This window comes from Dicentrarchus labrax, unplaced genomic scaffold (genome assembly GCF_905237075.1).
Source record: "Dicentrarchus labrax unplaced genomic scaffold, dlabrax2021, whole genome shotgun sequence".
In the NCBI taxonomy this organism is placed as follows: domain Eukaryota; kingdom Metazoa; phylum Chordata; class Actinopteri; family Moronidae; genus Dicentrarchus; species Dicentrarchus labrax.
In genome coordinates this window covers 30,311,058-30,328,157 of record NW_026136720.1, presented here as the reverse complement: position 1 = coordinate 30,328,157, position 17,100 = coordinate 30,311,058, and the positions used below count along the sequence as shown (strand labels likewise).

Sequence of the window (17,100 nt, the reverse complement as noted above, 5' to 3'; positions counted from 1 at the left end):
GTACATGTGTTTGGATTGAAGGAACACACAGAGAAACTTTCCACCTGTAGCAGATGAACATGAAAACATCCTTCTGTTGTGAAGTCATTTTCACTTGTGATGGTGTAGTGACTTATTATTTACGTTACACTTTGATTAGACAGTACTACAGATGTTTCCAAGCAACCAGTCTTCACATTACTGTAACATTCCTTTAACTGTGAAACACAATTTAGTAAATGACTAAAACGAATGAAGAATGAATAGCTGGTGCAACACAGTCCTGGAGAGCTGTTCTGTCCTTTATTCTGAGGACACAGCAACAAGGAACTCACACATAACAACCTTTATCTTCTCCTATGTTATTCCCTGCATTTTTATCCTCTAAAGAAAAAATAAGTGTATTACTCCTTTAGGCTACAATCGGAGGCATAAAAAGCGGAGTTGTGATTCACGACTGTGTCTGTTGCACTTTACAAGAGTCAGTCCTCACCACTGCCACATTTCATCCTGTTGACTAAGAGTCAAGGTCACTGACAGAAGGCTGTTACAGCAGCTCAGCTTTCATCTCAGAGACAGAAATGACTCTGCCAATATGTTTTATTCATTATGTCACTCCTTCACCCTAAAAACAGAATGTATTTAGCTTCTTTTGCATGTGGATGCTAGCACAAACAACACAAATATGAACAGATGAGCACTTTTGATCACTTGAATTTTCAGAAAATGAAGAACACTGGAAGCAGAGGAGACTGTAGTGTGTGTGTCTGCCTCCCTCTAGTGGTCTGAAGACAAGGCTCTACTGTATACTGTACATACACAGCCAGTCAGTAGTTGTTTTTTGGGCTTTTATTGCCTTTAATGGACAGTGACAGCTGAAAAGTGACAGAAAAAGGGGTAGAGAGAGGGGATGACACACAGCAAAGGGCCACAGGACACCCCAACTGGTCAGAAGTTAATATGACACCATGCTGTACCACAAATTCACAAACAACAAGAAGAAAAAAAAAAAACAAGAGCCGAGAATTGTAATTTGTCTTTATTGTTTAAATTCACCAAAAAGTTTTCTGCATAACTACATCCAACAGCATTCATTGTTGTCGTCACTGTGACCTCATAAACACCCGAGTGACGATAGTGTGACATCATCAGTGCCACCATGACGTCACAGCATCATGACATGGCTCAAACGGCAGAAAAAAACTACTGACAGTCAGTCCATCCCAGAGTCCATCGTCAATAAAAGCATCTCGCCGCTACCCGTGTAAAGCACAAACATTGCACATCAACTTATAGCATAGCATCAAGTCTCCTTCGTAAAATTACTGCTTAAAAACCAAATCCCACCCACCCCTCTCTTCCACATGGAGTCAAATAAAATGATAAACATGAGTGTTTCTCTTTAACCGTACATGGGTTTGTACACTGGGTATGATTTAAAATATGATGGTTGCTGCAGATCTTTAGTGAGGATGATGATAATGATGATTCAAAACAGCAATAGCACCGTGTGCGCTCGTAATGCTCCAGTACTGTCATCTCATACCTTTGCTTTCTTTTCCCTAAACATCCACATCTAATATTAATCATGCACAGGCCTAGATTTAGAAGGGGGAGGAACTTTAGAAAATGTCTGAACTGAAAAAGACAACTTCTCATCTGTGCTACGTTCCACATACAGGCTTCTTGTCAATGTTTAATGTGTTTGTAATTTAAATGTATGTAGACATATTTTCTTTGGAATTTAAGTCATAAATGTAGAGGCAGGGCCGTAGTAAGGATTTTAGAAATACTGTGGTCAAAAGTACAAAGTCCCCCAATGCAACCCCACCCCCCTAACAAAGTATCAACTAGCCAAACGGTCCACATTTTCTTTATCAATTTAACTGTAAAATACATTTAAATAGATTTTGACTTTAAAATATCAGAATCTTGCTTTAAAACTTCATGTGTAATCTGTGTCATATTGTTTAATGTAAACTCTTAGGTTATTCAAAACCCTCCAATTCGTAGTATGTGGTCAATTGTAGCTACAGCCTTGTTTAGGGGTCCAAAAAATGTATCACAATTTAGCTGAAAAAGGAAATGTTTTACTTTGATTATACATTTACAGTTTCAGGATTTGTTGAAAGGATTTCTAAAATGTTTTGCAGATTTATATAATCTCAATATTTTATGCTATACAACAGCATCTTTGCATTGATTCTGCTCTTTTCTGCCAAAGTTCGGGCTTCTTTATAAAAGTGCTCATTTCATGTTAAACTATCTTTACATTTCTATCTATACTATCTCTCCATTCCCTGCCTCATCGTTTCTATCTTATATACTCCCATTTGGTATCATTTGCCACTTTTAACATAACACTGTATATCTTAGCTGGTTTATGTCCACTTGGTGAAGTTAATATATGGCTATAATCTCCTTTAGTACCATCTAAATGATGAGGAGCCTTACATACAGTGTGCTCACAGATTTTCAGTTCTCCTCAGAAAAAATGAGGGTAAATATAATTTAGACTGTGACATTCTTTGTACTAAAAAATTGCATTATTTCGACTATTATGGCTATATTAGCTTTGTTCAAACATAAAGAATACTGTAAATGCAGGGTAAGATCTGCCTCGTCACTGCATGTCACTTTAAACACTCCCTCTGTTTCTTTTGTAAAATGTTATCTGTAATATTTTCTCTTCTGTGTTACTATGAAAAAAGATGATCCAGATGATACTGAAATGTGAGCATCCTTCAAAATGTCAAGGAGTTTCAGAAACAGTCTGACCGTCCTTCATTATAAAAGCAGTGAAACTAAAATGAGGAAAACTGATGTCAGAACAATGTCGAGCAAAGAATCCCTCCCACAGTACTTGCATAAATCTCTTCATTAAATCATCTGCTATGTACAGTAATACATTTAATCGTTACATATACGGCTCATCTGAGCCTGCCAAGTCTCTTGAACAGTACTACACCATAGTCCCAATATTCATCCCTCTTCATCAGACCAAAAGTCAAAGTTCCTTATACAGTAGAATACAGTAGACACCTTTCAAGTAAAAGAACTGTTTTTCTAAGAATACTGGTGTGTTCACATAATTGCAACAGACCCGAGTCAAACCAGAATTGAAATCGGTTCAAATCCAAGTCATCATATGGTAAATGTTTTTATCTTAAGAGTCAAACAAACCCTGCAGCGGCTGCAAAGCTACAAAACAGAACTGCGTGAGTGGGATTTCAATCAGTTTGACCCAGGTCTACCGAATGGTTAGCAGACAGAAACTTCATAATCAGATGATGGACAGAACATTGTGACTAATTCTTGTTTTCATTTTTGAATCTGATGAAGGAAAAAGTAAATGAAGTAAATCTTTTTAAAAATACAGAAATGCCATCATAACCACAGACAACTAAGCCGCCGTTTTCTCTGTTTTGAAGAATGTAATATATATTTTTTTGCCTTGAAATAAGGTGAGTGAAAGGTAAACACTCACTACGTCTTTTTTCTACAGTAATCCATTGATAATAATCAATGCACAAAAGTAAAAGACAAAAGCACACAAATATCCAAAAACTCAAATTCAGACAGCTCAAGACAAGAGATTTTTTTTTTCTTTTTTCCTTAGATTTTTTTTCTCACTTAAGTTTAAAATACACATATTAACCAGCTGTAGAAGGTTTACATAGGAATTTGGATTCATCAAAAAAAGCACAGTTTTAAGTCAGTCCAGCTTTCCTGGCTTCATGGTGGACTTAAGAGGCAAGTCCAGGATGGTCCAGTCCAGTCCAGTCCAGTTCAGAGGAGGAGTAGACTACTGGCCATGGCTGGGGCACTACCGTACTGACGATGCAGTGCTGTGTGCCATCGTGTGCTGGGCAGATGGCAGTTACTGTACGATGATTGCTGGGGCAGAGAACTAGTTGGAGGGTCGCCCTTGTCACACTGTACTGTACTCACCCTGTTGTTACTACGCAGGGAGGCACAGTACAGCTTCACGCAGCTCAGCTCAGCTCAGTTCAGTTCAGCAGTGTGAGGGGCCCCTAGCTGTACAGTGGTGATCACCACAGAAGAGGCAGTCTACATAGAGATAGTGACGAGTGTGGGCCAGTGAGGCCAGGGGCTCAGGGAGCAGAGAGAATACAGAAAGAGAGAGAATTGTAAAGAGATTGAAGCAGAGCTCTGACCAGGTGAAGGGCCTTTTGGTGCAGAGGAGTTCTGGAGGATAAGAAATGCTTTGAGCTGCAGATGAGGCGGACTGAGGGAGAGGATAGACGGAGGCCAGGCCGGTGGAGAGGGGGGGAGCTGGGCATAAGGTGGGGGGCAGAGTGGGGTCCACTGGGGATGAACGAACAGACAGGAGGAAGGCCGGGCCGGAGTGCAGGTGAAGCTCCAGAGAGTTTTCAGTTAGAGAGAAGTCCTCTGCCCATCCAAAGAGACACCTGGAGAGAAACACAGTGAGCACATATGACTGACCTGCCATTACATTACATTACATTACATTACATTACATTACATTACAGATTCAGGTTCAATAAAGCTTGTTAGCTCAGAGAACTGTATTGTCCGTCTTCAATAACTTTTTATTGTATGAAATAGTGTGCAATGTTGAACAAAAGGTCAGCGGGGAGTAAACAGCACGGTAGAAATAAAACAGAGATTGACATGCGCTAGCCCGGCTAGGCTAGTGAGTTAACGGTCAGCTCGCCAGCAACAACAGTTCACCAGCTCGCCCTGTGAGTATTAGCCAGTTTTTCAGCCTCACCTATTTCGTGTGGACAAGCGAATGTCACTTTGTGCTGTGACTGACCCGTAATGATGTTTCAGATCTCATAATTAGGTGTAGAGGCTTTTTGATATCCTGCTGACCAGAAAATGTCAGCAGAATCACTAACACCTTTAACTTTCCTCTAAGAATCTTATGAAGACTTGTTTTTGTGGAATCTGAAGTCGATGTTAATCTTATCAATTATTTACTATTTGTTAGTTATTCCTCTTGATCTAATTTAAGGGGTATGTAAATATAGTTCAGTACTTTTATTACCACATGAGCTTTTCGGCCCTGCACAGGTTCAGTTTAAAATATTTTTTAAACTGACTTCAAAAGCATCAGTACAGCTAGAGAGCTGGCCTCCTCTGAGCACAGCTGCAGACATTAGATCCTGTCAGCCTTTCACCTAAAGGCTGCTCTACAATCAAAGCTCCAAAAGAGAGCTTGTTTTTGCTGCCTGGATGGAATAACTTGCCAAAGGCTTCTAGACCAGGAAAACAACAAATCGACAACGCAAACAGATCAAAGTAATTATGTTATGTAATGTGTAGTATGTTAGAAGAGTTACGTGATACAGGATTTTTGAAGGTACCCTGTGGAGTCTGCTAGTTTACATTCAGTTCTTCTTAATAAATCATTTCACTATTTTAAAATTTTATTTGAAAGCTTCCTTCCTAGCTTTATTTTTTTTCTCTCTCTCTGCCTTTTTCTCTGTTGGTTACCACAGTACCACCACCTGTAGATCAGTGGATGAGCGCCCGTGCGTCTTTGTGTGTGTGCATAAAAATCATAAATTTTAATTAATTCAAATTCTGCATATATTCTGTTATATATGTATAAATCTACACAGACTGTCGCATCTAACCATGGGACCGATTCCACTTTCTAGAAAGAATCAGGACACTCGAGTCACATGACTTCTTTTCCTCACAACCTAACAGCAGTGCTGATACGGTATGACCCACCAAGCTACTGGCTGTTTCCACTCAGTGTCACAGGCAGACCACTTCAGCAGATGGTTTCAAGATGACGTGAGTTCTGCAGGGAGAAGAGAGGAAAACATACTGTTAGAGGATGTCGCGGCTTGTCATGTATTAAACTACATTACAGAGAAGCTGTAAGTGTCTCACTGGTGTGTCGTTCCACTGCCGTGGAAGGTCTTCTGGCTCAGGTGGGTAGGACATCCAGGACGGGCTACGGTACGAGGACGGCGGTGACATGACAAAGTAGTCTGAGTAGCCGGGGCGGTTGGCTGATATAGCGTAGACTGCTGTTATTGGGTTTCCTATGAGTTGTAAAGATGGATTTAGCCAACTGAACTTCCCTTATCACTGCTACTGTGTGCATTTCACCACACACACTATTCTGTCATACCTGAGTAGGTGGTGATGGACTGGTCGACAGTGACAGCAGGGAAGGGGGTCCTGGACAGCGGCAGGTATGGGGCGCCGTTGTGCTGCTGGGCCTGCGGGTCTGAGGCCTCCGACACACGAGGCTTCAGACTAACATCAGGGGTGGAACTGTCGGTGCAGAGGAGGGACAGATGTTGACTGTTAAACGAGTGAGCATGCAATACAGCAGCACAAAACGAAATCTACAAGAGAGGAGGTCAGCTGGTGTGAATGAAAAAAATGAAAGCGAGGAGCGGATCTTTGTTTATGCCTAGGTTTCTGAATCGAAAAAATTTATATTTTTGTCACTTATACTACACTTGTAGATGCAAACACTGGAAACAAATTTAAATCCCCAAATAATGCGAATAGTTTATGTGTATGGTAGTTACAGTTCAGCTTGAAGCACTTAAAGTAGTTGAGGGTGAATTAGGGTTGAAGCACCGAGTCTGAAGTGTCGAAGTGTAATTGGTGGAATCATTAGTTTCGAGTTTAAGCCCTGAAGGCAGTTTGTCAGTTTGTATGGGGAGGTGACTTGTTAGAGATGAAAGTCTCCTATCAGTCGATGCCATGAAAGCAATTGAAATTTCAGTTAAAAGTGGAGGAGTCAGAGATAGTTGGAGTGTGTGTTAGTGAAGTCAGTTGGTGTGTAACCAGATTCAACTGCATAGCATTCAGTACTAATGCTCTGCACAGAAATACAGTATTACAGTATTAGATGACTGAATGAGAGAAAGAAGGGACACAGACGTACATTTGTTTTTTGTTTTCAGACAATAAATAGTTTAATTTGTATGAATGTGTAAAGGTCCAGTGTGTAGGATTTAGTGGCATTTAGCAGTGTAGTTGCAGATTGCAACTCCCTCACTTCGCCCTCCTGTTCCAAGCATGTAGGAGAAACTACGGTGGCCACAAAAAATGCAAAAAAAAAATGCAAACAGACCTATCTAGAATCTTGTTTGGTTTGTCTGTTATGGGCTGTTGTACATGGCAGTTCAAAATGGCAGCGTCTGTGGATGAGGCCGCAACAATTCATATTTTTTTAGGTGATTATAACAATTTAAATTTCTGCCTACTAAACGTTACAAACTGGACCTTTGAGGACAAAAATATAATCAAACATTAAACTCAAGGCAGGTTTGCATTCTACAAATAATTGAAAATCTCTGCAGGCATTTTGTATCCTGATTCCATAATATGATATATTTAGACTCCATAAACTTAAATATCCCTATTTTTAGGCCAACAAAAATAAACAAAGGATTCAGCATCTGCCCACTACAACTGTTTTCCTGGCAATCAGGGAGAAAGCCTTGCATTTGTAACTAGACGTTCATGTCATAAAGTCATAAATAAATACAATATAAAAAAATCCAAAGAATTAAAAAACAAAAGATTATCTTTTTGGTGTCGTCTTAAAATTTCAGGGCTTTTAGGGACACCAACTGCCCTAAACTGAACCGATCCTAATCCTAATCCTCTGTCCTCAGTCTGTGTTCCAGAGACATGTTATGTGTAGACCACAATGTCAACGTGACAGATTTCATCATTGTCCTTTTCCACCTCTTGTACTCTGCACTGTACAAATACTGACGGCTGTACATGTTACACTATGGTGGGAGACTGGAGGACAGATGATGTCATTGCCAGGGCTCAGGACCATAATGCACTGTGCACACTAATGCCTCACAGTGCATACTAAAGAGGAATTAAAATGCTGCCCTCTTCCTCCCTGAGGGTACAGAGGGGCTGATGTATGACGAGCTGACTGATTAACTACTAAAACATTTCTGTTTCTGGTTTTAGAGCATGAATAATGGTCACACACTTATGGTTTCACAATTACAGATGCAAAATTCAATTGGCAGTAATTTGAGAACAGTACAACCAACAGAGCTGTTTGTCATGTAAAATACAAACATTCAAAAATCCTTTATTAGACCTAATATATCTAAATGATATTATATATATAGTACTGAGTTTGTTTCTGTCAGTCTGCAGTACATCGCAACTGGATCGCGTTTACTTGTAGGAGATACATTCTTCATTTGTCCACTAGATGGCAAACATGTCCCTCCACATGATCCACAACAGCCCAACAGTCAATCACTCTCTGCAGTGCTAAAGTGCCCAGCAACACGGTGCACACAGCAACAGCATTTAAATGAAGAAGCTGCTTGGTTCAGATGATGCAGACTAACATATGGGCCTGAGAGAGAGAAGTGAGAGGCACAGAGAGAGAGAGTGGATGTGGAGGGCAGTCAGTTCAAACGATGCTGATTAATATTCTCTAGCTTTTTTCCACTCTGTATTCTCCTGCGTGTTTTCCACTAGAAATGTATATATCTATCTGATACAGTAATTAGCCCCAGAGCTGTATATTGATTGACTGAGAAGTCATCCAGGAATGCTTTTAAATGCCATATTTCACCATTTCCTTTACATTTGATGTGTGAACATAATTATGGGCCAACACAGTGGATGTTTTGCTGTCTGACGTAGAACACCAACTTCAGTCTGTTTTTCAGAGAATCTATTCTGATTTTTTCTTTTTTACTGTAGTTTCTAATTCAAGCGTCTGCAGTTATTTATATTTGTGTGTTTTACCGTCGTAGTGAGGTCCCAGGTGGCGGTCCTGGTCTTGAGGGGATCAGTGGCGGGGGAGACCCGATGCCCATATCAGGAAGCTGGGTGAACCGGAAACCCTGCAGAAGCCACAATTTTATTTATATTAGAAATATATTTAACTAGCAGTTACAGCATGAGTACAAAATACGCAATACGACCTTAAGCCTAAGTACAAAGTGGAGGGAACAATGAACCAATCCAGACAGATAAAGAGCGCTTGAGAATCAGATGGTTTTCAGATACAGATTCAAGCTGTGCAGGGCAATTTTATTTGTCTGTGGGTGTTCAATCCTCAGTCGCTTTAATCTCTGCAAAGCTTCTCCCTTGCTGATCAGCTGTTGGCAATGCACACAGTGACAGCACTAACTGCAGATTTTCTGGATGTCCAACCTCTCTGTGTGTGTGATCTAGTGAGTGCTGTAAAAATGTCATTTTTATGAAATGTTGTGAATTTGCTGAAAATTGAGCTCGCATGACCCTATCTACATATAATTCAGTGTTTGCAGAAAATGATGTAAAACCTGAATATACATGAGAAAATAAATTTGCATGACCTTGACAGGCTCAAAGAGGCTTTTTTTCTTGCCCGCACTATAAGGGCAACTTTCATCATGTTCTGCATGGTTTTTACCAGCATAGCATTATGGCAGCAGTTAAAAATTAGCCTGACATGAAAATGCTACTTATTTATTGGCCATTCTAAACTCATAATGAGTACTTTTATTTTGATATTTCAAAGCTGCTTTGCTTTGATACTTTAATATATTTTATATAAACAATGGATTAAATAAGAAATTATTGTGAAAGGTGTTGGTGAGAGGTGAACCTATAGAGAATCATTTCTCAGTTCCCCTCACAGCTTTTAGCTTGTGGTTTTCATACTGATTTGGTTTAGTCTTACCGCTCTCATCAAACTTGTTTTCAGCAGCTGTAAGCAGATGTTTTTCTCTAATAAACCCACTGTACAACACCTGCCAAGCACCAAATGGCAAAGTAAGTAACTGGATCTGGTGAATATAGTGGACCATTTAGCTGCTAAAGAGGCAAATAAATCTATAGGCAACTATAACACTTTAGCCACACAGACTGTCTACAGTCTAAACAACTTTATATTGATAATATTTTCAGTGGAGTGTTTACAGCTTGATGGCTGCCCTGAAGTGTCCAAAAAATCAGTTAATGCCAATTTAAGTACATTTTGCTGCTAATATTTTCATACTATTGAATGTTAGACTTTTACATGAATGGTATATTTTTACATTGTCGTCTGCTTTTAGTTCCCCATCCTATATCTATTCTCTCCATAGACATTGCTGTGAATGGTTTTTATTGGAACTATTTCCTACTAAAGAAAAGGTAGGCTACCTATTAAAAACAGCTTGTTGACAGTCATATAGTGTTATAAAAAGACCCTTAAACTTTCTCCTTGTGCTTACTGGTTTGGGCAGGCTGCACTGGTGCATGTCCTCGTAGCCTGTGCTCCTCTGCCTCCCTCCACAGGGATGGTTCATGGTCCCAGGGGCGCTGGTCACCCCGTCACTGTAGTGACTGGTGTGGGAGGGGTTGTAGGCTCTGTGGGCATGGTGGTGGTGATGGTGGTGGCTGCTGATGAGGGAGAGGAACATTAATAAAAAAGAAAAAGTTGAGTCAACAGACACACGCCTACTCTCCTCAGTTTCCCTGTTTTTTTCTCCAGTGTACAGTACATAATAAAGCAGACAAGTTGAGAAAAATCTACTCCACTTTGTGAAAAAACAGCTTGGAGTGGGATGTACGCTCTTAAACACTGTAATCAAATCGTGTATCAGCGCCGCTCTTTTCTTTCCTACACAATACCGTAAATAATGCAGATGTGCTAAGAAATAAATAATATGTGAAAAACATAAGTTTACTTGGTTGGCGGAGAAGGGGGGTCATGGTCCGGAGGTGCCAGGCTGAAGGCGTTGCCTAGCAACATATGCATCTGCGTGCGGACCTCGTCAATGGATGGCTGAGAGCTGAGTGTGGAGGAGTCGGAGCCTCGGTGAGCTTTCACCCCCAAGCTGCCGTTCCCGGTGCCAGTAGATCCACCTCCGTAACCCAGAGAGCTCATGAGACGGTCCACATTAGTCTCCTCAAACGGTTCCGGTTCGCCCTGCAGAGCACACTCATTCAGTCAGAAGGACAGGGGTGCATTTGTCAACTTGTCAAGTTTTTACCATTTATTCACCACACACACACCACCACTTCTCACTTCCACACACTCTGGGGCATTCCTGCTTGGAATTGACTTCCCTATAAGAAACATGTAATACACACGTAAGTGGAGGCCTTGGTAATAGCTGAAATAGGTAATAGGTACCCAGTGCGAGGGTGCACGAGTTAAAGATAAAGTCACCATGTGTGCAAGAGTAAAAGGGGGAAATATGTATGCAAGTATGTCTCCAGTGTGGAGGTCGTTCAAAGTTTCTGAAATAGATAGCAAAGTTGCTGTTTGCATTGATTGCTCAGTGTCTCTCATTTCTTCAACACTACAAATTTAATTTTAAGAGCTGACAGCAGCCTCTTCTCCAGTCCTTACACAAAGCCAGAAATATGACTGCGACCACTCCAGGGCCAAAGGCATTTATCCAAAACTCATGGAGTGCAAGGCTGTGGACAACCAGCTGTTTTCATTAGTAGAAGATGTTGCGATTTGAGGGACTACTTTGAGCCACACACTACATGATGCCCAGTCGCATTCAAGTGTGGCCTTGCCTGATTTGCAAGCGGCCATCCAATTTTTGAAATAATTTATTCAGGTAATATTTTAATTAAAGCTGCAAGCAGTGACGATCGGGCCCTCGCAATACGTGCACATCGGGGCATGCTGCAGTCGCAACATGCCACACAAGGCTTACTTCCTGTTTGAAGGTAGGTGGCGCTATGAGTATGACTGAATATTGGCATTTAGATGTGTTATCAAACATATGAAGACTGGATAATGTACACAGAAGTTATGACAACTTCCTGTTTTATGGTGAAACATCAAAATTCAGCACCAGGTACACGCCACCCTACAAAAACTCTTTTCATCGTGATGGTCTTTAGAGTAGACTGACCAAATTTGGAGTTGATCTGATCAATTCCTTAGGAGAAAATCCAAAGTGGCCGACTTCCTGTTGGGTTTGAGATATTTTTTGTTGTCTCAACATGATCTACCATGATCTACCAAGCATATCAGTAAAACGTGCTGCAGGGGCTGCAGATTAAGGGGGACCTCAGGGGCCACAGTCATATGCAGGACCCAAAGGATCAGTGCATTTTGCGGCCGCTAAAAATATTAATTAGAATATGTTCTAAATTTGATGGATGTTACATTATATGGGAAATGTATGCAAAAGTCACATATACATTTTTTTAATTTAATGTTAAATTAATTGGTTTACATCAGACATGTTTAATAAAAAATGAAGTAACTTAATTAATTTGGACAACAGAAATCTGATCATACCACCACAATAGAATTCCACTAAAACTTGATAAACGATAATATTATCCAAAATTAATACCCAGCCCTAACACATTCACAGTACAAAGCAGCACACCCACCCACACACACACAAACATGAAGCAGGCAAACCAGCTTTAGCCCCAAACCAACATAAATACAGAGCATACTGTAGTATTGTATTGTAGTGTTTCACATAGCAACAATTCAAATGCATAGAAACCTGATAAGGTATAAACCTACTGTATGAATACACACAAACATACATGCTCCTGCACGGACACACTCAGTTCTCCTTGTGCAGTTTCAAATAGTTTGGTGCATCCAAGGCTATTAACCGCTATCGAGCCTCCCATCTGAATCCATGAATAGGCTATAATCATATTCAGAGTCATTGACATTCAGCTAGGTAACACGGTCGCTGCTGTTACTGTGGTGCAGCAGAGAAGCAGCATAAAGATATTTCACTCACACTCTATCTGTCCCCGTTTTATCTCCTTCTCACTCACTCTTTCTTCCTTTCTCCATCTTTTTCTGGCGTTAAAATGAAGGAATCACTTTTTCTCTAATCTTTTTGTCATTTCCTCCCTTTGCGTCTTATTTCCTTTGTCCTTATCTTTCTGTTCGGCGCAGGTTTATAAAGTTCATCAAAAGGTAAATTGTTAATCCTCTAGGTGTGAGCACGGAGCATCAGAATCAGAGTAAAGGTGGGAGAGGAAGGATTAAAGTAATAAATGCTCCCCGAAGATTATTTTATTAGTTTGACAAAGCGGCAGAGCTTTACTTTGCCACAACTGTCATGTGACCGATTTAGAAGCAGAAGGATCCGTCTATGGATTTAGCATCACTCTGTATGACTCACCTGGTCAGAGGTTGGACCTGAGCTGCTATATTATGGTTTGTTACAGGATCCAACTTCAAAATTCTTCAAAGCTTTGCATGGTCTTGCCGCTGGGTATTTTTCTGAACATCTCCGACAGTAAATCGCTCACATCCTCTACTCACTCTGGATTGGTTGTGGTTAAAGTGTAAGGGTTATAGAGGTCTTTGCTTCAAATCGCTATCATTTTTAAAACTCTTCTTGAAACTCATTTTTATTCACTGAATGTGACAAGTTCCCTTCAGTACACTACCGACCTAACCCTGGTTCAGTGGTTTAAAAGAACGTTGACTCTGCCTTCATTAGAAGGTCCAAGACTTGTTCAGTTACTCACATCGTAGCCGTTGTTTCGGATGCCCCTCCTGGATCTTTCTCTCAGCACCAGCAGGTCCATCTCCGTCTCTACTGGGCTCGGGCTGCTCAGAGACTGCCGGCTCCAATAGGTGGGCTCCCGTGGGTGGGAGTACCTGATGGACAGGAGTAAGAAGAAATAATACAGTTCAGGGCTGTACTGTCGCTACTTCTAATGACACTCACACATCATATCTTTGGGAGGATTTGGGGGGTTTATATGTAACACACATACTTTAGGTAGTTACACATGGTGGGTTTCAGTTAACTGATTCTATAAAATTCATAAAAAAAATAAATAAATGATCTTTTGTGTTGTAAAAAGAGAGAGGTGGGCTTGAATTGGGAGTAGATGGATGAAAGACCAGTATTAACACTATCCATTTTACAATTTAAGTTGATTAAATTCATTTTTAAACCTTAAAATCATGGGGAACATTTGTTTCTGTCTTGCCCATATACAAAACAACTGTGGAGCAAACTGTCAGGATTTATTACTCATCATATTTACTAGTGGTTGAACAAAATGGGTTTTCGATGGCCGATGCAAATATTTAGAGAGCAGGCCCACAGATGGCCAATATATAATGCCAATATTAAAACAAAGAAAAGTCAAGTATAATTCCATTATTCCATGCACATTACAATCTAACATACACGGTTATCTTAACCAGGAACATGTTGTTTAAGATGGAAGTTATATCAATTAGTGAAACAGAAAAATACATTGAGTTATGTTTCAGGTACTGGTATTTAAGGGAGAGCAGGGTACAGTATGTAAGTGATAATGCCCACAAAGTGTCCATTATCAGGAAATAATGGACGATGTGGGGACCAGAACTGTTCAATGTGCAACAAAGCATTTAATCAACAGTATAACTGAATATAGAACTAAATTACACTTGTAGGCCTTTTAATGTCTTTATTTAATTAGATATATTCAGATTTATTTATCTGATCCTAACCCCTACTGGATTGTTGATTACGTGCTGTATAGTTTATATAGTTATATTTAAAGGAAGTTCATGGAAAAAAATAAACAAATTCAAAAAGCAGGAATTCATTTAGTGTACATTCGGACTTCTCCATACAAACCCTGGGGCTGCTCAACGCTGTGGTGTTTCTGCACTTTGAATCCCAGACATCACCTGTCAATCAAACTACTACATGCAGTGCTGTGACATCCATGGATTTTCTGTCGCTCAAATTTAAGTTTTCAAATCAGTACCTTCCTTTGTCTAACAGCAAATATAAACGGATTCATGAAATGTGTCAAGGTTGAATGTGTTAAGTCAGTTAGTGACAAAGAGAAGCAAAACAGACACTTGTCTGTATGAACTGTAAAATATTAATGTGCGGACCAAAAATCCCCCCTCACTACTCACTCACTCCTTATGTGTTGCTTAGCAACTATGCTCTACAGCTACACATCTACTGTAGATGTATAATTCTTGGTGGAAAAGTGAGATTTATTTAGAATTTAATTATTACTGATTAAACCAAAAAATAAAATCATAAATTCAACTAAGTGTTTGATAAACGATTAATTCTGCTTAACAATACCAGCCAGCTGTAAAGCACTTCAGTTTAATCGTTTACTGCTCAGATAATGATGAAGAGGAAGAAAAATAGAATCATTTCATGTGCTTCAATGATAAAATAGGACTCAGCTTTGATGGTGTTTAAGACTGATCCTGTATTTCTGGGATTGTCAAACATTTTTAATTAACTGGCATAGCATTTGGTGAGATTTTGTCCCATAGCAGCCATCATTTTATATTTCTTTGGTTGATTCTTTTGATTTAAGACCAATGAAGGCTGTGATTGAAGGGACATTCATGCCAGACTGAATCCTTCCTGTGTTTCTGGTGTGTCTGGAACCCCTACAGAGTCCAAACTGCGTACCTCTTGTGACATCCTGCGAAGGAAGCCCTCTTCTCCTCAGCGGTCATCGGCTCCTTGACCCCGTTGTCGTGCCGGCTGTGCCTGGTGTCACGGTGACTGTAACCATGGCTGCCACTCTCAGACAGAGAGAACTCCCCGTACCCCTTCCTCCGGGCCTTCTGACGCAGTTTGTTCCTGTAGTGCTCGATGTCTGACTTCTGCTTCAACCCACCGTGGTTAGCCTGAAAACAATCCATTCAAGTACTGAATCATATTTTCCTGGCTCCAGATGCTTATAGGCAGCCAAATTTGGGCTGTTTTAACTTTTTGTGATGACACACGTGATGATACATTTTAAAAAAGTTTTTCATTCATTTCTTTCTGGTTCTGAGACGGATCAATGCGTTTTAACAAACATTCCCTACAGCTCGATAATCAGAGAACGTGTCACGCCCTAAACATGATATTTTCTGCTAATGTGCACCAATCAATTGCGGATGAGCTGGAAAACCGGAGAGCCCCTGAGGGGATTTTCTCGTGTTATGTTAATAGATTGAGGGATAATTTATCATCAGCCTGTGCATCGCTGTCTCAGCTGCAGAGAGGTGCAGAGAGGTTGAGGTGGAAAGAGAAAGAAGGGGAGAAAGAGAGTGAGAGGTGAGTGGGAAAAGAGTGACAGGAGGGGTGAGAGATTAGACGGGGGGAGTGTTTGTAGCAACAATAGCTAAATTCAGTATCGGCACAGTGTGCCCCAGAGGAGATGTTATGATAATACTGCAGTACAGGAAGGGCAGGATAACAGACGCCTGAAACTGAAGAATGTAACATAAAGCTGTGGTTCACAAGCTTTTGTTTCCAACAGCCCAGTCAGATGAACTATAAAGTAACCCTTCACTGACTGCACTGGATACTATTGAATACAAGTAGCTGTAGAGGAATGCAGAGGAGAGGAGCCTAACCTCTGCATATGGCTTCCACTTATTTGGCGGGAAACTTGTTTGGGCACTGGGAGAGTTGAGAACCCTGATTTAACCAGTAGTTAGATAAATGGTTAACCATTTCAAGCATTTATCCATTATTTTTAGCTTTTTAATCTTTAATTATCCATTACTTCTAGTCAAATATTTCAACCATTTCTTACTTTGTAGTTTGGTTTAAGTTTAGTTTTAACAAGTACCTCCTGGCAACTGCAGAAGTATCACCTGGGGTAAAAGTTAACCTGTTTGCGAAGCTCTGACACAAAGCATCCACAGTTCCAAACCATGAACCAAACAATATGATAAAAATACCTGCCACACTCCAGTACACAACTACCAAATGCCGCTGTACTATATGTATCTGTGTGACTCATGATGATGATGTTCTAGTTTTTGCCCTATACTGTCAACACTGCAGACTCAACTCACAGCTGAGTGCGATAAAGCCTTGAAGGTGTGTGTACATTATGTATACGTGTGTGAGTGCAGACTCACATCCCCGTTGACGACCACTGAGTCTTGGCTGTGCGATGAGGAGGAGGGGTAGGAATAGGTTGGCTGGGCCGTCATGGGTTTGATGGTGATGAGACGCAGAGAGCCTGAATGGTCTTCATACGGGTCTGGGAAGAAGAGGAGGACAAATAGGTTGGCAACAGTCAGACAGAGACAGTTCTTCCAGGAAGCTGCAATCAGACAAATGATTACAATTTCTACCTATTCCCACATTATTCACAGAGCAGTTCAATTCTTTCACTATAATGTCAAATTGTGGGAAAAGC

The 17,100-nt window shown here is 40.4% G+C and overlaps 1 protein-coding gene across 1 annotated transcript in view; it reads right to left on the bottom strand.

Annotated features, from left to right (window-relative positions):
- Nucleotides 1-1,001: 1,001 nt before the first annotated feature.
- The window catches only part of kiaa1549la (KIAA1549-like a), a 100,931-nt gene continuing 84,832 nt past the window's right edge, over nt 1,002-17,100 (bottom strand). Inside the window, 10 exon segments of the mRNA XM_051382072.1 lie at nt 1,002-4,412; nt 5,707-5,779; nt 5,872-6,026; nt 6,116-6,261; nt 8,740-8,837; nt 10,197-10,365; nt 10,653-10,894; nt 13,444-13,576; nt 15,366-15,586; nt 16,817-16,941. Coding sequence (XP_051238032.1) covers nt 5,750-5,779; nt 5,872-6,026; nt 6,116-6,261; nt 8,740-8,837; nt 10,197-10,365; nt 10,653-10,894; nt 13,444-13,576; nt 15,366-15,586; nt 16,817-16,941 — 1,319 coding nt within the window. The 3' untranslated portion in view covers nt 1,002-4,412; nt 5,707-5,749.